This window comes from Coregonus lavaretus, assembly GCF_964263955.1.
Source record: "Coregonus lavaretus genome assembly, chromosome: 28".
Classification (NCBI taxonomy): Eukaryota; Metazoa; Chordata; class Actinopteri; order Salmoniformes; family Salmonidae; genus Coregonus; species Coregonus lavaretus.
This window is the reverse complement of record NC_140015.1, coordinates 2940647-2961986: the sequence shown is the minus strand read 5'-3', so window position 1 is coordinate 2961986 and position 21340 is coordinate 2940647. Positions and strand designations below refer to the sequence as shown.

The 21340-nt window shown below is 43.4% G+C and overlaps 2 protein-coding genes across 5 annotated transcripts; both read right to left on the bottom strand.

Moving 5' to 3' along the window:
- Positions 1–3673: 3673 nt before the first annotated feature.
- Positions 3674–14117, bottom strand: LOC311103755 (uncharacterized protein). Of its 2 annotated transcripts, XM_084145400.1 has the most exons (13): positions 14038–14098; positions 13804–13903; positions 8481–8592; positions 7805–7898; positions 7578–7632; positions 7229–7369; positions 6878–7038; positions 6174–6272; positions 5871–6016; positions 5307–5478; positions 5063–5175; positions 4876–4960; positions 3680–4793 (listed from the first exon to the last, which is right to left on the bottom strand). In XM_084145400.1, exons 3-13 carry the CDS (start codon positions 8525–8527, stop codon positions 4737–4739), a joined length of 1170 nt encoding a protein of 389 aa, XP_084001526.1. In that variant the 5' UTR covers positions 8528–8592; positions 13804–13903; positions 14038–14098; the 3' UTR covers positions 3680–4736. The 2 variants fall into 2 exon arrangements, with proteins under 2 accessions (XP_084001525.1, XP_084001526.1); XM_084145399.1 differs by having other exon boundaries at positions 3674–4793; positions 13804–14117.
- A 931-nt stretch (positions 14118–15048) lies between these two features.
- Positions 15049–21340, bottom strand: LOC311103605 (ADP-ribose pyrophosphatase, mitochondrial-like). 3 transcript variants are annotated; one of them, XM_084145202.1, is made up of 8 exons: positions 20561–21340; positions 20124–20411; positions 19907–19996; positions 17822–17908; positions 17068–17179; positions 16667–16813; positions 16463–16547; positions 15049–16223 (listed from the first exon to the last, which is right to left on the bottom strand). In XM_084145202.1, the coding sequence occupies exons 2-8, from the start codon at positions 20303–20305 to the stop codon at positions 16078–16080; spliced, it is 849 nt and encodes a 282-aa protein (XP_084001328.1). In that variant the 5' UTR covers positions 20306–20411; positions 20561–21340; the 3' UTR covers positions 15049–16077. The 3 variants fall into 3 exon arrangements, with proteins under 3 accessions (XP_084001328.1, XP_084001326.1, XP_084001327.1); XM_084145200.1 differs by having other exon boundaries at positions 20602–21338; XM_084145201.1 differs by having other exon boundaries at positions 20620–20988.

Sequence of the window (21340 nt, the reverse complement as noted above, 5' to 3'; positions counted from 1 at the left end):
TTGCCCAAGTATGTCATATGTATCCTTTAAATATATTGTTGTAGAAAAGTGATGGAAAAGTCTCAACAAAATATACCAAATTTACTGATTCTTGAACATACTTCCATCCTCATTTTCAGTATTTTACATGTAAATACTTAAAACTGTCAAATGGGTGTTCCCTAAAGTTGACTAATTACAATGATATAAAATATGATATTCAGTATTTTGTCCATTTCAAGAAATGTGACAAGAAACTTTCCCTGTACTTACTTCTCTGTACTTAGAATGTTGAAAATGGAACCATGGACATGAAGCCATTCCAATAGAACTCTACCTTTTTTAATGGGATGTATGGGACATTATACTAAGGCTACCATTACTTATTATGCAAGCACTGTTTTGGGACATGTTATATACTGTATAATTCTAATCCACAGATATCAGACAATATTTTGATATCATTAGGAGCATGCCGAAACGAGATCCTCTCAATCGAGAGATCAAAATATCCACAAAAATATGTGATTTGGACAGAATTCCAGGCACATTTCTGGTCGTATTTTCAAAAACATCTTTAAAAAAACATACATGATCCATTTGATTGTATTTGCCACGCTACCCTGAACATTTTAAGCCATCATTAGGCTTAATGTACCACTTACTAATGAAGTTAGGGCCAATTCAAATTACATAACTCATTTTAGGGGACATTTCACCACATTTTTGCATAAAGTTTAAAGGATACATACATAAGGCATACTTTGGTCATTTTATTGTGTTCTCTAGACCCCCTCAAACCTTTTAATCAATCATTGGTGGTGTATATACCAACTATTTATGGAGATATGGCCATGTGAATCGTGGCCAATACGAGTTTGGGAAACCCTGGCCTAGGCAGCCGATAGTTGCCGCTAGATCTGCATTATTGTCTAGGATTGATGTTCATTCCCGGTAATACACTTGTGTCCCCCGTGGACCGTCTCGTACATAAAGCATCCTCCATTCAGGCTGCAAAGGCATAATTGTCCTCCTTAACTATCTTTAATGGCAAGCCACCTGTAAAATATGACTACTGTCTTAATAAAACAACATTTTCCACCACCATTTTTCGGATTGTTGGACAGTTTAGGATGTTCCACACCACGTTCAGCCAGTTGTCCGAAAATGGTGGTGGGAAATGTTGTTCTATTAAGATGGTGCACATATTTTTCCCATCGGGAAGTGCGGGACTATTCCCGGTAGGCCGGTCTGATCGGACCTGCGTGGGCATGCTACTCAACTGGCCTTTTTCTCTCTTTCTCTCTAATAATTAATTGCCAATCCTTCCTGATGACCCAGATGGAATCATGTGATCGTTCCTTAACCCATAGAAAGTCCTGACTCCCGCCCAGTTGACTACTTTCAAATGGTGGAAGCCTTCAATGGCAATGTCCATGCCAAAATGGGTTTTATCCATGTAGAGCAGGGCTCTCCAACTCTGTTCCTGGAGCACTACCGTCTTGTAGGTTTTCGCTCCAACCCTAATCTAGCGCACCTGATTCTAATAATTAGCTGGCTGATAAACTGAATCAGGTCTGTTAAAACTGGGGTTGGATTGAAAAACTACAGGAGAGTAGCTCTCCAGGAACCGGGTTGGAGAGCCCTGATCTAGAGTCCTCTATCAAACTATGATTTGTTCCGTCTTCTGTGTCTTCCGGTGTTTTCCAAATAACTATTCTGAGTAGTCTTGTTGTGTCATAATGGAAAATGAGATTCACGACATGGCCAGAAGTATGTGGACACCCCTTCAAATTAGTTGATTCGGCTATTTCAGCCACACCCGTTGCTGACAGGTGTATAAAATCAAGCGCACAGCCATGCAATCTCCATAAACAAACATTGGCAGTATAATGGCCTTACTGAAGAGCTCAGTGACTTTCAATGTGGCACCGTCATAGGATGCCACCTTTCCAACAAGTCAGTTCGTCAAATTTCTGCCCTGCTAGAGCTTCCCCGGTCAAAGTGCTGTTATTGTGAAGTGGAAACGTCTAGGAGCAACAATGGCTCAGCCACGAAGTGGTAGGCCACACAAGCTCACAGAACGGGATCGCTGAGTGCTGAAGCGCGTAGTCTGTCCTTGGTTGCAACACTTACTCCCTAGTTCCAAACTGCCACTGGAAGCAACGTCAGCACAATAACTGTTCGTCGGAAGCTTCATGAAATGGATTTCCGTGGCCGGGCAGCCGCACACAAGCCTAAGATCACCATGCGCAATGCCAAGCGTCAGCTGGTGTGGTTTAAAGATCTCCGCCATTGGACTCTGGAGCAGTGGAAACTGGTTCTCTGGAGTGATGAATCACACTTCACCATCTGGCAGTCTGACGAACAAATCTAGGTTTGGTGGATGCCAAGAGAACGCTACCTGCCCCAATACATAGTGCCAACTGTAAAGTTTAGTGGAGGAGGAATAATGGTCTGGGGCTGTTTTTCATAGTTCAGGCTAGGCCCCTTAGTTCCAGTGAAGGGAAATCTTAACGCTACAGCAAACAATGACATTCTAGACAATTCTGTGCTTCCAACTTTGGCAATAGTTTGGGGATGGCCCTTTCCTGTTTCAGCATGACAATGGCCCGTGCACAAAGCGAGGTCCATACAGAAATGGTTTGTCGAGATCGGTGTGGAAGAACTTGACTGGCCTGCACAGAGCCCTGGCCTCAACCCCATCGAACACCTTTGGGATGAATTGGAACGCAGACTGCGAGCCAGGCCTAATCGCCCAACATCAGTGCCTAACCTCACTAATGCTCTTGTGGCTGAATGGAAGCAAGTCCCCGCAGCAATGTTCCAACATCTAGTGGAAAGCCTTCCCAGAAGAGTGGAGACTGTTATAGCAGCAAAGGGGGGACCAACTCCATATTAATGTCCATGATTTTGGAATGAGATGTCAATGCTGACTCAACGGAGTGAATGGATTCTTGACATATGACAGAACTGAGCCTACCTGTGATTAGAATAAACACTTATGGTCTTATTATTAGGCCTGCTATTGACATACCTACAGGCTACATCACGTGAAATGTCATATTAACATTACCAGTTTGTTTAGGCAGAAGTTAGAGTGAAGACCGATGCATCCATGTATGTTCATTCCTGATCCCACAATGTTCTCTTATCACAGATGCTGAGTGTGAGGTTCCATCCACTTCCACACCCCAGGAGGAACTGCCACACCCCAGGAGGAACTGCCCCCTGCTCAGGAGTCCCCTAAACACCCTCTCATGGTCAGGATGTTCCGTTCCCTCACCGAACTCTTCAGAGGCGCTTTAGAAATACAGTATGCCTGGACTACCCGATACAGCCAGAAGAGGACTAGCCACCCCTCTGAGCCTGGTCCCTCTCCAGGTTTCTTCATTCTTAGGGAGTTCTTCCTGGCCACTGTGCTTTTACTTCTGCTTAGCTTGCTCTTTGGGGTGTAGGCCGGTTGATTAATAAATGTCTTAACTATTTTTAACCATCTAAAATGGTTTGAAAATGCGATGCTGCCTGCTCAAATCCTATTTGGGGATACTACACACCACACAATAGGTTAACAAATGTGACATCAATTTTCTCACTGCGGAAATAATATAGAGGTTTGCATGGCTGACACCAAACATGGGGTCGATATCCTACAAATTCATGACCCCTGCTGAACAGAACACTGAACAGAAAACATTGTACAAACAAACTGTGCGTTTATTTATATAATTTTGAATGAAACATAGTAACAATGTAGGAAAAGCAAGTAAAACATCACTGATAGAGGTTACTGGTCATCAACAGGTCCTGGTTGTTAACTGCTAGAAAATGTGTGGAACTGCACAATTGCTGCTTTGAACAGTTACATGTGAACAAAAAGGAACAGCAAGTAAACAGTACTGCATAAGTCATTTGATGCTGATTTGCTAACAGAGACATTGATTGCTGAGAGTTCACCTTGTACAAAAATACAGGTCCCATGATCCTCATGTAATGTTATTGGTTTATATTGCATCATAGGTGTTTGTCTGAGCCTGAAATGTTGAAGCCTGGAATAGCAAACAGGCTCAGCTGTGGATACCAAAAACATTGTACAAAAATGTATAGAAATGCTTTGTTCAATTCATAATGTAGTTAGTGAACAGAAATGTATCTCATACAAAAATACTGGTCCCATGTCAGTTTGCATCGTAAGGATTTGAAAAGCAATATGAGTGCCAGAGTTAGGAGTTGGTTTCTAAGAGCTTACTGTATCAGAAATTAAGGTGATCTATGGTTTACAATTACATGAATGAACAGACATTGGACTGACAACACTTGGACAAGGATACATTTCCCATGTCACCCTGCGTGCTCTGGAGTGACACGTAAATGGTGCGTTTAAGACAACTCGGAAACTCCGAAATTTTAGACTTGGAAATTCGTTGTAGAAAGAGGAGGCCCAAGTTGGTTTTTGTTTCTACCTGGTAGTAAATTGCACTCGCCTGGTGTCCCAGGTCTGAATCAGTCCCCGATTAGAAGGACAGGATGAACACCAGAAGTGTTTTGGCCCTCCATGACCGACATTGAACAGCCCTGCTCTACGCAAATAATGTATGTTCATTTTAACTCAGAGTTTCCGACTTGTCATGAATGCACCATAAAGGCATGGCCAGGAAAGTAAAGCCTGAACAGTTTAAACCCTACATTACATTTGGTCCTCTACAGTGGGGATGTTCAGTGGTATTCTCCATTGGATCCATCCCTTGCTTTCTCTATCAGTCCATATCTTGATCGCCCACACTCTGGCGAAGGTATTCCTCATAGAGCTTCTTCTACAGGAAGGGAGAGATACGCACAGTTAGTGGTCAAGCACACACACCACTGCATGCTCACACGCACACACACACACACTACCTTCTTGGACTTCACCACCTCCTGCACATAATCCAGCTTTTCCTGTAGCTGCCTCTTCTGTCGGCCAGAGAGAGTGGGCTGAGTCCTGCGGAGAGAAGTGAGAGACTTTAGGCATAGTTCCATTGATAACTGGTGGCCCTTGAAGTTGAACAAGATGCCGCAGGTTGGGAGTGTGCTCAGATCTTACCTGAAGGAGAAGCGGGCGAGGATGAGGAGTATGAAGGAGAGGAGGATGAGTCCGCCACAACAGTAGAGCTGATACTCCACGGACATGGACTCAAACACTCTCACTACAGGAGTCTGTGGGGGGACAGAGGGCAGAGAGTCACACATACACAAAAAAACTTCCCCCACTCCGTCTCACACACACACACGGTCAGACTAACACCCACCACCCCTTCACTCTGTCTCTCTCTTACAAATACACTGACCAGGTAGAGAGAGAGGGCCTCGAAGCCGTCATCCCCCAGGGCCATCTCTAGCAGCTCTCTGGAGAGGCTGCCCAGCACCAGGGCTGCCATCAGCATGAAGGGCACACTGAAGCCCAGCAGAGCCAACACACAGCCCTTACAGCGCGCCCGCCGGTTATCTACACTGGTCTGCCTGAGAGACACAGAGAGAGAGAGAGAGAGAGAGAGAGAGAGAGAGAGAGAGAGAGAGAGAGAGAGAGAGAGAGAGAGAGAGAGAGAGAGAGAGAGAGAGAGAGAGAGAGAGAGAGAGAGAGAGAGAGAGAGAGAGAGAGAGAGAGAGAGAGAGAGAGAGAGAGAGAGAGAGAGAGAGAGAGAGAGAGAGAGAGAGAGAGAGAGAGAGAGAGAGAGAGAGAGAGAGAGAGAGAGAGAGAGAGAGAGAGAGAGAGTGGGGGGATATTGTTGTGTTGGAAAGGAGAGAAGATCAGTGATGTGTGTGTGCTTGTGTGTGTCATCTAAAATATAATATTTTTTCAGCAAGTTGAGAATGAGTAGGTGTCAAGCACAAAGTATGCATGCGTGTTTTACCTGTCTTGGCTGAGTGTATCTGCAATGGCCTCAGTGATGAGCTCACAGTCCTTCTCTAGTGAGTTGAGTGTGTTCTGGACCGTCTGGTTGATGGTCTTCTCGATGGTGCGACATGCCTCCTCAATCTGGTTCACACAGCGACTGGGCTAGGGTGGGGACAAGCAGGTGGAAGTGAAGTTCAAAACACACGTACATAGTATACATACATTTTATTTATTTAGCTAGTATAGTCCAAGATGGCCCAGGTTGGCACATCCAGCGACTTTCAGGTGCAGTGTACAAAAAGGTGGGTGCGGTAGCTACCTTGTTGGGGTTGGGGACATAGATGGTAGGCATGTCGAAGCCACACTTGTTGAGTCCCGGCCGCTTGCACAGTTCCTGCACTATCTGCATCATCACCCTCTGAAACAGCCAATCACATGACAGGGAGATAGTTGATGACATCAGCTAATCAGAAAATTCAAGCAGCGAGCTGTTAGAGTATATCATAAACTGGCCAACTCCCTCCCAGACCCTCATCAACCCTGCTCATACTGTAGATATGTATAAGGCGTGTGTAATAGGGGATTTCCAGGTAAAAAAAACACAAAAGCGGTCGTTGATAAAGTCTATAAAAAAAATCTCTGGTTTAGTACAAGTTGCAAGAGGGAGAAACCTCCAGCAAAGCAGAGAAAATGTCTCCCGAGCCTTCCCTGAGCAGGCCCTTATATCCTAAACACACATGTTCCCTAAACACATAAAAGACTCAACACAAGGCAGTGAACCACACAGTCTCACAGAATACAATAACAACCAGTGTGTCCTCGGAACTGGCACTTTTAGACTGGCGCCAACACTATCAACAGATAGGAGAACTGTCCATAACCTTCACGTCTGGCCTCCAAGTCCAGTGACCAAAGACCTTTCACAAACAGAATCATGTGTATTACAGAAAAGGAAAAGTATAATAGATTGCGTTAAAGCACTTTATTCATCTTAAAATGTCCCACTACAGTACGTATGTGTACCTGTCTGTCCGACTCTCCCCCGGCCTCGTCGGCCTTGCTGAGGTAGAAGCGCAGGCGGTCGCCGTGCTTCTCGTTGAGCTTCTCGACGATGTTGAGAGTACGCTTGCATAGCGCCTGGCCCATTGGGTCAAAGAACACCATGATGAGGTCACACAGCTCGCCTGGGAGGGGACAGAGACGAGCCTGTTATGTTCTGTTCAATTAGCCAGATAGATAAACAAATGCTAAAACATGAAATCCTGTAGCCATCTTTACACATAGATGAATAAGAAAGCATACGGTAAAGTCAGAAGTACATTCACAAAATTACACACCCTACACCTCACACACCACCATATTGTGGTGACCTACCCAGCCACATGATGGCTTGGTCCACATCGAAGGGGTACTTCATGTCCCCGTCCACCAAGCCAGGAGAGTCCACAAACGTCACCAGGCTGAAGCGCTTCTGCCGCGACGTGCAGATCTCAGTGCCAAGGTACTCAGACACACCTACAGACAGGGAGAGAAAGAGACCTTTACTTGAATGGTATTTTCATGCATTTCACTCAAAGTGCTGACTAATGTTTAGAATGGGTTGTCAGTCATGCTGCCATCACCATTGTAGTTCCATCACATCCTAGATTACAGGGGAGGGAGGTGTTTCCTGAGTCCTACTATGACGCAGACTAATGAGGTTGAATCAACTCTGAAATCTCACCCTTGATCTCGTGTAGAGGTCTGAAGTGTGGGTAAAGATGCAGCGTGGCATTTCCCTAAAATACAGCAAGAAACAAAACAAAGTTTACATTCTGCGAGAAAAACAAATATCCACCATACACTGTGAGCACTTGCTCAGTGAAAAGATAAAGTACCTCAACCAAAGTGCATGAATTGAGGAGCAAACTGTAGAGGAAATTCATTCAGAACTGTACCAGCAGTACTCACTGTGAGAGACTCTCTCTTGCGCCCACTAGTGACAAAGCTGAAGCCTTGAGTCTCAATGGCCACTCCTGTACGCTGGATGTGCTCCTCCACATACCTGAGACAAAGTTACAGCAGACATCATTAACAAGCGCTCCCTCTGGCATTCGCGTTATACTATGTGTATGTCCACACACACACACACACACACACACACACACACACACACAGTATTGTACAGCTAACCTTGTGGGGACACACAATTAAGTCCCATTCAAAATCCTATTTTCCCTAACCCGTACTCTTACCCTAACCCAAAAACCTAACCTTAACCCCAACCCTAAACCTAACCCTAACTCTAAACACTAATTCTAACCTTAACCCTACACCCCCTAGAAATATCATTTGACCTCATGGGGACTAACAAAATGTTCCCAGTTGGTAAAATGTTTGATTGTTTACTATTCTTGTGGGGACTTCTGGTCCCCACAAGAATAGTTAAACACGTCCACACAAACACATTAACAAATAGACCATGGGACATAATTACAATGACTTTGAAGCAAAAGGAAACATAGGGGACAGTAAGCATCAGTGTAGGGAAAAGTCCCAGTTCCTGATGGAATACTTTTCAAAGTGTATCCTTCTCTCCATCCCTTCTGGAGTTGTCAATGGTAACCATGATTTGATTGAACATTACCAATTGATGAAGGAGCTCTTGCCGGCAGAGTGGTTGCCCATCAACATGACTGTGATCTTTTTCCTGGGTGCCAGCAGAGTCACACCAACTGACTGAGCCACTGCTACCAGGCCTAGAATAGAGACAGGAGATGAGAGATGTGATCAGGACAATTAGTTAACGTTAGATAAGCTAACATTGGCTAGCTAGCTATGACATAAATACTAGCTGTAAACTTGCTCGCTAGCTATGATATAAATAGTAGCTGTAAACTTGCTCGTCGATTTGATGAGTTTCGTATAATGCCGATTGATCAACTTTGTTAGTTTACTAGTATTAGCCACTAAGCTATAGCTAGCTAACTAATCTAGCTAATTATTGCTAACAACTCCTGCCGGTAGTTACGTTAAAGTGGAAATCCTTAATTGAAATATTAACAAAGTATCCTCCCCACCACAGTTTCAGTAAAAAGCTGAGGGACGTGGCTGGAGAAATACAACCAATTCAAATCCATAGACTATGCTATGGATGCAAGGGTTCTGATGGGGTTCGACTGTTGAACTAAGCTCAGGCATTTATACGTTATATTCTTCAAGATAAGCAACTAAGTAGCGTGTACCCCCCAAAAAAGCATATTTTGACCAATTAGTAAAATAATTTGTTAATTGTGTAGATAATCATCTAAGAAAATCAATGGTCCAAACCTCATGTCTCTATCATAATCTGTTCAAAAGTGACTCTTATCAACTGTATACAAGAATTTTAAGAATTTAGCATTCTCTGAGAAGCAGAGGTTACATCATGTAGGCCTGATACACTATCAAATCAAATTTTATTGGTCACATACACATAATTTATTTAGCAGATGTTATTAAAAAATAATATATATATATATATATATATATATATATATATATATATATATATATATATATATATATATATATATATATTTAACCTTTATTTAACTAGGCAAGTGAGTTAAGAACAAATTGTTATTTACAATGACGGCCTACACCGGCCAAACCGGACGACGCTGGGCCAATTGTGCGCCGCCATATGGGACTCCCAATCACGGCCGGTTGTGATACAGCCTGGAATCGAACCAGGGGGTCTGTAGTGACGCCTCAAGCACTGAGATGCAGTGCCTTAGACTGCTGCGCCACTCGGGAGCCCAAGAGTTATTGCGGGTGTAGCGAAATGTTTACAAAAGTATGTGGACACCCCGTCAAATTAGTGGATTCGGCTATTTCAGCCACACCCGTTGCTCACAGGTGTATAGAATCGAGCACACGGCCATGCAATCTCCATAGACAAACATTGGCAGTAGAATGGCCTTACTGAAGAGCTCAGTGACTTTCAATAATCCCTAGCTGTGTATTGCTGCTCTCCATGTTATCTGTGTCTTGTGAGGTGTGGAAACACTGTTGCTTTTATGGATTTTGTGTTGTTGCTTTTTGTGCGGTTGCTCTGTCTGCATGCTACGTGTTGCTTGTCCTATGTTGTTCTGCATGTGCTCCCTGCTCATTGTTTGTCTGTATTGTTATTGTAATAGTTTTTAATAACCTGGGTTTGGCGGATGCCAGGAGAACGACGCTACCTGCCTGAATGCATAGTGCCAACTGTAAAGTTTGGTGGAGGAGGAATAATGGTCAGGGGCTGTTTTTTCATGGTTCGGGCTAGGCCCCAGTTCCATTGAAGGGAAATCTTCATTTTGAATTGGAAGGCTGACTGCGAGCCAGGCCTAATCGCCCAAAATCAGTGCCTGACCTCACTAATGCTCGTGATTTAATGGAAGCAAGTCCCCGCAGCAATGTTCCAACATCTAGTGGAAAGCCTTCCCAAAAGAGAGGAGGCTGTTATAGCAGCAAAGGGGGGACCAACTCCATATTAACGCCCATGATTTTGGAGTGAGATGTTCGATGAGCAGGTGTCCGCATACTTTTGGTAATGTAGTGTATCTGATTGGAGGTTAACTTTACAGTAATACAATTGGTCAAAAACATAGGTTTTGAATCCAAACAACTCAGATTCTTATGAAAGGGTCTAAGATGAATTGTTCTTTCTCTTATTTGTTCCTGACCTGCTGTGATGAGATACTTTATTTCATTCTTTCTCGCTCCACCCCATGGACTTTTGGGACATGGCCTTTCAGGATATGATTCCTCTCTATCTGACCATGCTTAGAATAACGCCTTGTAATGCTTGTTAATGCCTTGTAACTTAAGCTTTATGCCTTGTATGTGAATCCATTTGTTTCACAAAGTAATTAAATACGTTTTTATTTAGAATTCTATTCCCAGACATTTCATCATTGCCTATAACTGTCACTCAAGTCTCCTTGCATATTCCTATTTATCCTATGGAGTCTGATAAAGATCATTAATTTAATGGGCTAATTGCTTAGTCTTATTACGAGTGGCATGCGAGGTATATATACACATACATACATACACACACACACTACCGTTCAAAAGTTTGGGGTCACTTAAAAATGTCCTTGTTTTCTAAAGAAAAGCAATTTTTTTGTCCATTAAAATAACATAAAATTGATCAGAAATACAGTGTAGACATTGTTAATGTTGGAAATGGCTATTGTAGCTGGAAACGGCTGATTTTTAATGGAATATCTACATAGGCCCATTATCAGCAACCATCAGTCCTGTGTTCTAATGGCACGTTGTGTTTGCTAATCCAGGTTTATCATTTTAAAAGACTAATTGATCATTAGAAAACCCTTTTGCAATTATGCTAGCACAGCTGAAAACTGTTGTGCTGATTAAAGAAGCAATAAAACTGGCCTTCTTGAGACTAGTTGAGTATCTGGAGCATCAGCAATTGTTGGTTCGATTACAGGCTCAAAATGGCCAGAAAGAAATTACTTTCTTCTGAAACTCATCAGTCTATTCTTGTTCTGAGAAATGAAGGCTATTCCATGCGAGCAATTGCCAAGAAACTGAAGATCTCGTACAACGCTGTGTACTACTCCCTTCACAGAACAGCGCAAACTGGCTCTAACCAGAATAGAAAGAGGAGTGGGAGGCCCTGGTGCACAATTGAGCAACAGGACAAATACATTAGAGTGTCAACTTTGAGAAACAGGCGCCTCACAGGTCCTCAACTGGCAGCTTCATTAAATAGTAACTGCAAAACACCAGTCTCAACGTCAACAGTGAAGAGGCGACTCCGCGATGCTGACCTAGGCAGAGTTGCAAAGAAAAAGCCATATCTCAGACTGCCAATCTTAATCTTTTATTTTTATTGGCCAGTCTGAGATATGGCTTTCCATACAGCGCCTCCGACCACATTTTCGTCTCAAGCATAAATTTGCTCTTATCCATAGGATATAGTGTTTTTGTCATTTTAGGGAACTATCGCTTCTACCAAGTGGCGTGGCGAGAAGCTGTCTCCGCACCACGTGCTCTCACCACTGGTGTCCCCCAGGGCTCAGTTCTAGGCCCTCTCCTTTTCTCCCTATACACCAAGTCACTTGGCTCTGTCATATCCTCACATGGCCTCTCCTATCATTGCTACGCTGACGATACACAACTAATCTTCTCCTTTCCCCCTTCTGATAACCAGGTGGCGAATCGCATCTCTGCATGTCTGGCCGACATATCAGTATGGATGACGGATCACCACCTCAAGCTGAACCCTGGCAAGACGGAGCTGCTCTTCCTCCCGGGGAAGGACTGCCCGTTCCATGATCTCGCCATCACGGTTGACAACTCCGTTGTGTCCTCCTCCCAGAGTGCGAAGAGCCTTGGCGTGACCCTGGACAACACCCTGTCGTTCTCCGCCAACATCAAGGCGGTGACCCGATCCTGCAGGTTCATGCTCTACAACATTCGGAGAGTACGACCCTGCCTTACACAGGAAGCGGCACAGGTCCTAATCCAGGCACTTGTCATCTCCCGTCTGGATTACTGCAACTCGCTGTTGGCTGGGCTCCCTGCCTGTGCCATTAAACCCCTACAACTCATCCAGAATGCCGCAGCCCGTCTGGTGTTCAACCTTCCCAAGTTCTCTCACCTCACCCCCCTCCTCCGCACACTCCACTGGCTTCCAGTTGAAGCTCGCATCCGTTACAAGACCATGGTGCTTGCCTATGGAGCAGTGAGGGGAACGGCACCTCCGTACCTTCAGGCTCTGATCAGTCCCTACACCCAGGCGAGGGCATTGCGTTCATCCACCTCTGGCCTGCTGGCTCCCCTTCCTCTGCGGAAGCATAGTTCCCGCTCAGCCCAGTCAAAGCTGTTCGCTGCTCTGGCACCCCAATGGTGGAACAAGCTCCCTCACGACGCCAGGACAGCGGAGTCACTCACCACCTTCCGGAGACATTTGAAACCCCACCTCTTTAAGGAACACCTGGGATAGGATAAAGTAATCCTTCTACCCCCCCCCCCCCCAAAAAAAAAAAAGTATAATTGTAAAGTGGTTATCCCACTGGCTATAGGGTGAATGCACCAATTTGTAGTCGCTCTGGATAAGAGCGTCTGCTAAATGACGTAAATGTGCCCTTGAGCAAGGCACTTAACCCTAATTGCTCCTGTAAGTCGCTCTGGATAAGAGCGTCTGCTAAATGACTAAAATGTAAATGTTAACAAATGTGTGATGAACATGAATTAATATATTTGATGTGATTATTTAATCCATTAAACGTATGTACATTTCTATTAAAATTGAAATCATTTTAACATTCTGTGCCAGATATAACCTTATGGCTGAACCCAGATTGAAAAATAATAAATACAAAAACATATTTGGGGGCCAGGGTTTCCCAAACTCGGTCCTGGGACAACATCCCCCCGGGTGCACATTTGGTTTTTTGCTCTAGTACTACACAGCTGATTTAAATAATCAAAGCTTGATGGTGAGTTGGTTATTTGAATCAGCTGTGTAGTTCTAGGGCAAGAACCAAAACGTGCACCCAGCAGGGGCCCCAGGACCGAGTTTTGGAAACCCTGCTCTAAACCACCGCTTATGTTGCTTATGCCTGGAGCCAGCCCTGCTCAGAACTATGCTTTGTGAAGATAGAACCTTATAGTCCCAACGTCTGATTTGTCTTCGTAAAATGTATTTTATAACATAAGGAAATTAAAGTATCACTAAATCGCGTTTTCACTCACTCTGGCACACCTTAAACTATGGATTTCCCATTTAACGTAACGTTAGCGTCCGTTGGTGCTAGCTAGCTACTAGCTAACGCGTTAGTCATAATCAATGAGTCATACCAAAAATAGCTAGCAAGACATACAGGCTGAATGATATTCAGACTACAAATGTCTGTTCAAATTGGTTGATCTCTTCATTTGATCAGACATTAGCTAGCTATCTAACTCACCACTGTCGGCATCGATGTACAACTGATGACAGTCCCGTAAAATGCGCTCATCGCAAGACACACTTCCAGATAACGAGTCGGCATTTGCTGCGCTTCGGCTCTTGATTTTCCCAGACATTGCAAAACGTTAATCCAAACGCATCAATGAAAATAATGAATGTTGCTTTAAACTATAAAAGTATTAGCTAGCTACTCATTAAATGTCAGATTGATCTAAAAAGCCCCTCTTCTTACTCAGTTTAAATTTAAACACCCCGGTCCGTTGTAGAGGAACGTCGGAGCCACGTCTTCAATCAGTATACGCAAAGCCTTTCGGGTAGTGTAGTTCCTGGTTCTTCTTTTGTATGCTGTCGTTCGCACATTTTGTTTGTGCATGCCATCACTTACTGTGCAGTAGTGTGTGGTGAGTCATGTTACATTTTGTGATACAAAAAAAGGAAGGGGGAAAAATTACACCACCAACTCACCATACACATATATACCACTATTTCATAAAAATCACCGAAGCGCAGCAAATGCCGACTCGTTATCTGGAAGTGTGTCTTGCGATGAACGCATTTTACGGAATTGTCATCAGTTGTACATCGATGCCGACAGTGGTGAGTTAGATAGCTAGCTAATGTCTGATCAAATGAAGAGATCAACCAATTTGAACAGACATTTGCAGTCTGAATGTCATTCAGCCTGTATGTCTAGCACCAGCGGATTCAAAGGGTGAATGGGCAAGACAAAATATTTAAGTGCCTTTGAATGGGGTATGGTAGGTGCCAGGCGCAACGGTTTGTGTCAAGAACTGCAACTCTGCTGGGTTTCTCAAGCTCAACAGTTCCCCTTGTGTATCAAGAATGATCCACAACCCAAAGGACATCCAGACAACTTGACATAACTGTGGGAAGCGTTGGAGTCAACATGGGCCAGCATCCCTGTGGAACTCTTGACACCTTGTAAATTCCATGCCCTGGTAAATTGAGGCTGTTCTGAGGGCGAAAGGGGTGCGCAGCTCAATATTAGGAGGGTGTTCCTAATGTTTGGTATACTCAGTGTACATTGTGCCAAGAAAGAAAATTGGTCATTTCACATGAGTGTATTTTCATAAAAATGTTTTGAAGGTGGGAATAGACACATGGTTATGTCACACAGACAGGCATGTTGTTCACCCTGGCAAAGACAATAAAAGCCCAAATATAATAATTGATATGTGTTTACATAACACTTGGCTTCATCAAAAAACAAAATAGACCGATATAGTTTCAAATGCCTTTATTTTTTATTATGGCATTTTCAATTGAAGCAAAAGTTAAACTCAGACGCGTTTCGGAATCAGGGAGTAACAAAGGAACTATGAGAGCATGTCTTCTTTTGAACAAACCATGTTCCCATCAGCCCTAATTAAAGGAGGAGTGGTTACAGAGTAGTCATTGGTGGACACCACATAGTAAAAAGCAATAGGTAATATACATTCTAAATATATATACTATCAAAATGCATATTAAGGTTAGAAACATTAGAGGTCTAAGTAGTTCTTGCCTTGAAGAGCACGGCGCTTGTAACGCCAAGGTAGTGGGTTCGATCCCCGGGACCACCAATACACAAAAATGTATGCAAGCATGACTGTAAGTCGCTTTGGATAAAAGCGTCTGCTAAATGGCATATTATATTATTATTGAATATGGAAGGACATTAATGTATTTCTCACCATTTCTGTAGGGTCCTAGTTTGCTATAACTACTTTGTGGTCTGTTTTTTGCCGTATTACCCTTTTCTATGTTTTATCTATTGTGGTCCATATTCGCTGCCATCTAGTGATCTTTGAAATGTATGGCTCTTCTCACTATATATCTTTTTTGTCCTTCCATATTCAAGGCCATAACTACTTAGACGTTTCTAATGCTTCTAACCTTAATATGCATTTTAATAGTATATATATTTAGAATGTATATTACCTATTGCTTTTTACTGTTTACTATGTGGTGTCCACCAATGACAACTATGTAACCACTCCCTCTTTAATCAGGGCTGATGGGAAAATGGTTTGTTCAAAAGAAGAAATGCTCTCATTGTTTCTTTGTGACTCCCTGATGAAGGCCATGATGCCGAAACATAGTGATTATGCTGCAGGGCCTTGCTCGGGCCAATCCTCTTGAATGCGAGGACAGTGTGTCACCACTTGTTGAGGTCACACTACCTCATAATTCCATCATTATATTCTACTCAACCTTGCACCAACATCAGTACGAATCATCTTAGTCCTTCGGTCAAACACGGTTTCCTTGGTTACCAGTGAGCATGCCTCTCCTTGGCGACCACCTCCAAGAAATGGGAGTGGCTTGCATAGAGGGATAGCATGGAGTCAAGGTCGATCCAGTGGACTTGCCCGGCATCATCTCCTGCTTGCAATGGGAGCTCGCTCACACTGTTCCCTAGGTAACCAGAGCAAAAATCTATATTTCAGAGAACTGCAATGTGTGTACAAATAAAGAGCAGAATGGGGGAAAATGAAAGAATAAGGAAACATGTTGCACGCTATCCTGCTGTAAGAAGAGCCACATCCTGATTGTTTTCATTGAATTTAGTCAAAAAAAATTCCCACATAGATAAGACTGCCTTAACTTGTTGTTTATCAGTGTCTATAATATTGTAAGAGTAATCATTGATATACCTGTATCATCATGGAAGTTGACAGCAATTGTTTCCATCCAAGAGTTGTCATTATTTCTTGGGTCATCTACATAGCCCTTATAAACCTGAGAAGTAGAAGAGGGACATAGAGAGAGAAAGAAAACGAAGTGTTTTACGTCAACTACACAAGCGAATACAAAATGAAAAGAAATATATGAGGATAAATTATTTCTAGCCTGCTGACCTCCAGACCTGGCGAGTTGAACAGCTGAGTGATGTGCTTGTGGATCCGCTCTCTGTCCTGGGGGGAAGCTGCCAGGGAGTTCAGAGCCTCCTCAGAGAACTCACGCTGCAGGGTGAGGGACACCAGCTCCCCCGGGTCTACCATACCCTACACACACACAGTCATCATCCATACGAATACGGTGAGGTGAGGTGTAGAGCCATGGTTGATGCCCTATGCTCCCAAGAAGGCCAAGATGATACAGATGTTCAGAGCAGGTGAGGAAGAGGATGGAGGAGCAGGTGAGGAAGAGGAGGGAGGAGCAGGTGAGGAAGAGGAGGGAGGAGTAGGTGAGAAAGAGGAGGGAAGAGCAGTTTAGACAGAGGAGGGAGGAAGGAAGGAGTTTAAAGAATCCCACTGACCCCTGGGATGGCCCATTCCCCACAGTCTCTCCTCTTGATGGACACAAACTGCAGAACTGGCAGTTTGGACACTGGGTGCGACACTTGCTGTCCAGCTGAGTCTCTCTTCCACCTGTAGGGCGGTGGCACATACAGTAGAGAAAGGTTAAACTACGGAGACTACAGTACGCAAATCTACCCCTAACTCCATAGGCCAGGGGTAACTCTTACCCTATGAGGTCCGGAGCCTGCTGGTTTTTTGTTCTACCTGATAAATAATTGCACACACCTGGTGTCCCTGGTCTAAATCAGTCCCTGATTAGAGGGGAACAATGAAAAAATGCAGTGGCACTGGCTTCGAGGTACAGAGTTGAGTTTGAGGCTCATAGGCACTTCTGAGAGGGTTGTAACCAATATGGCGAGAATTCTACATAGCCTTTCAGAGGTCAAGGTCAGGGTGGAGCTACCTGGGTTGGGGGCCATTCCATTTAAATTCCAGTCAATCCAGGAAGTACACTGAAATTCAAATGATTTTCAATTAGGAACATTTATAATTTGGTTTACTTTCTGAATTGACTGGAATTGAAATGCAATTGACCCCAACCCTGGATACTACCATATTGCTTACACCTATTATCTCTTGCCTAGGGGGTGGCCCAAATTGGGCACAGGAGTTGGTTTTACTTTAAAGAGAGTTTGTGGGAAGGTTATGGTTAAGTTATCTGAAAAGTAGTTGCATAGTTTAAGAGATGATGGAATAAAGTGGGAAAGTTACCTGGTAACAATGGGATCTGCTGCGTGATTGGGTCCCCACCGTCCCAGCAAACCTCTCCCAGTCAAACCAGTGCGGCCGTGAGGATTTCTAGAGGGGGACGAGAGTTAGCTTATGTATGATGAATTGCTACACAATCAATTATTTTAAATTGATATGAGTTCATATACACTACCGGTCAAAAGTTTTAGAACACCTACTCATTCAAGGGTTTTTCTTAATTTTTTACATTGTAGAATAATAGTGAAGACATCAAAACAATGAAATAACACATATGGAATCATGTATTAACCAAAGCAGTGTTAAAAAAATCTTAAAATAGCCACCCCATGCATTGATGACAGCTTTGCACAATCTTGGCATTCAATCAAACCAGCTTCACCTGGAATGCTTTTCCAATAATCTTGAAGGAGTTCCCACATATGCTGAGCACTTGTTGGCTGCTTTTCCTTCACTCTGCGGTCCGACTCATCCCAAACCATCTCAATTTGGTTGAGGTCGGGGGATTGTGGAGGCCAGGTCATCTGATGCAGCACTCCATCACTCTCCTTCTTGGTAAAATAGCCCTTACACAGCCTAGAGGTGTGTTGGGTCATTGTCCTGTTGAAAAACAAATGATAGTCCCACTAAGCCCAAACCATATGGGATGGCGTATCGCTGCAGAATGCTGTGGTAGCCATGCTGGTTAAGTGTGCCTTGAATTCTAAATAAATCACTGATAGTGTCACCAGCAAAGCACCCCCACACCATAACACCTCCTCCTCCATGCTTTACGGTGGGAAATAAACATGCAGAGATAATGCGTTCACCCACACCGCGTCTCACAAAACACGGCGGTTGGAACCAAAAATCTCAAATTTGGACTCCAGACTAAAGGACACATTTCCACCAGTCTAATGTCCATTGCTCGTGTTTCTTGGCACAAGCAAGTCTCTTCTTCTTATTGGTGTCCTTTAGTAGTGGTTTATTTGCAGCAATTCGACCACAAAGGCCTGATTCACACAGTCTCCTCTGAACAGTTGATGTTGAGATGTGTCTGTTACTTGAACTCTGTGAAGCATTTTGTGAAGCATTTATGTGGGCTGCAATTTCTGAGGCTGGCAACTCTAACGAACTTATCCTTTGCAACAGAGGTAACTCTGGGTCTTCCTTTCCTGTGGCGGTCCTCATTAGAGTCAGTTTCATTATAGCGCTTGTTGGTTTTTGTGACTGCACTTGAAGAAACTTTCAAAGTTCTTGAAATGTTCCATATTAACTGACCTTCATGCTTAAAGTAATGATGGACTGTCGTTTCTCTTTTCTTACTTGAGCTGTTCTTGCCATAATATGGACTTGGTCTTTTACCAAATAGGGCTATCTTCTGTATACCCCCCTACCTTGTCACAACACAACTGATTGGCTCAAACGCATTAAGGAAAGAAATTCCACAAATTAACTTTTAAGAAGGCACACCTTTTAATTTAAATGCAATCCAGGTGACTACCTCATGAAGCTGGTTGAAAGAATGCCAAAAGTGTGCAAAGCTGTCATCAAGGCAAAGGGTGGCTATTTGAAGAATCTCAAATATAAAATATATTTTGATTTGTTTAACACTTTTTTGGTTACTACATGATGTGTTATTTCATAGTTTTGATGTCTTCACTGTTATTCTACAATGTAGAAAATAGTAAAAATAAAGAAAAACCCTTGAACGAGTAGGTGTTCTAAAACTTTTGACCGGTAGTGTACATGTAGAACTCTGTAGCAAAACACTACTTAGTAACATGCTGCAGAATGCTAGCTTATCATTGGCTAGTCAATGATTGAATAGGGTCACACATTTGCCACAGCTGCTTCTGACAGCTCATGTTTACAAGTCAAGTATTATGTTGGAGATTTTAAAGATACACTCAGTAAGATGACATCAGCATCAACAGAATTCAAATCTGCTAAGACTGATTTTCTTGGGGATTTCCACAATTTGAGCCAATAATGGCATCCTTGCCATATTTGAATGCTGTTGATGTTGTCTGTAAGTAGGAAGTTGTGTATTTTGATGTCATCTTGCTGAGGGTCACCATTGTAGAACTGTATTGGATGAAGGCTCACAGTGGCATGCCCTGCTCCACTCTGTAGTCTCCCTCGTGACTCCGCCTGTCCACATTGCCATCCAGAGCGTTAAACCGCGGGGAGAAAGACCTGTGAAATAATACAACATTGTAATAATTCTTAATAATCATTAATATTCAACTAATCACTTAGTTTAATATTAATGTCAGTAAAACAGATGACAAAATGGATTTGTAACCCTCTCTCTCTCACTCACCCGATGTCCTGATCTGCCCATACAGGCTTGATGAGCACAGACGTGGCAGTGTAGCTCACTGGGCTGTACTGGGGCCAGTCGGTCTTCCAGTCAACTTTGTCATCAGGCACTGGGAACCGCTGTGTCTCTGAGCCGGGGTACTTTGGGCATCTGGCCTTGCTGTGAGGGGCCGAGGAGGGCATGGTGAAGACACTGGGCGGTAGCACACACAGACTATAGGCAGTACTGGTACTGAGGCTTTTACTAACTCTGGCAGAAAACTGGTCAGGAGAGCATGAGGTGGGAGGCCTGGGGAGGGAGAGAGATTTAATATCTAAAACTAACATTTGAAGAAACCTTAGCAATGTATGACAATAGTAACATAAAACAGAGAGTAGATACAATGCAGACAACAAGGCAATAGCAGTCTACAGAAGGTGAAAAGAACAGATAACTACCTAATGATACGAATAGAATGATCATAGGTCTCCAAAATTACTTCAGAATGATTCCATACCCGATTCCTGAGGTGCAGAGGCAATATGGAAATCCTAAAAGGGTAAGTGCTATTCGAATCGGCCCAACCCAGTTTCGTCCCACTCGTATCATAACCAGTTAGTCAACACAGTACAGTCGTGTATACACACTGATAATGCTGCAGTAAGCAGGAAATACAGTCAAAGCCCGCTGCTTTTAAAAAAGGAGCGCACCAAATCGTATAGGAATATTTCAGTGTTGTTGCAGACGGCGCAATCTGAAATAATTTGGAAGCTGCATTTGCTCATATGATTCGACGTTTCATTCAGTTTCAACAGTGTCCAAAAGATTTGTCTAACTAACCCCAGATAGACCACAGCCTGTCCTTTCCAATGGGAACAACTGAGTCATAGTGGGCAGAACAAGAAAGGAGGGGGCAGAGCCAAGCACGAGCTAGCGAGATCCTATTGGCGCGTTCTAGCATGAATTTGCATATTTCTGTCAAGGAACATCTACTCTGTGCAGTGCGCGTGTGCAATAAATAAATTCGCCCTTGCACTCCTTCTAAACAACGCAATTTTTTAAAACTTTGGCAACAGGTAAAATCGACAAAACTTAGTCCACTCTGTTCGTAGCAGATTGTAGTTTGATGAACAGAAAACTATTGAAATCAAATGTTTCATCGATGTGAAATTTAGCATAACGTCTGCCAAAATCAATCTCGCTCCGTCTTCTCCCACTGCCGGCCACTGGGCTTCCTC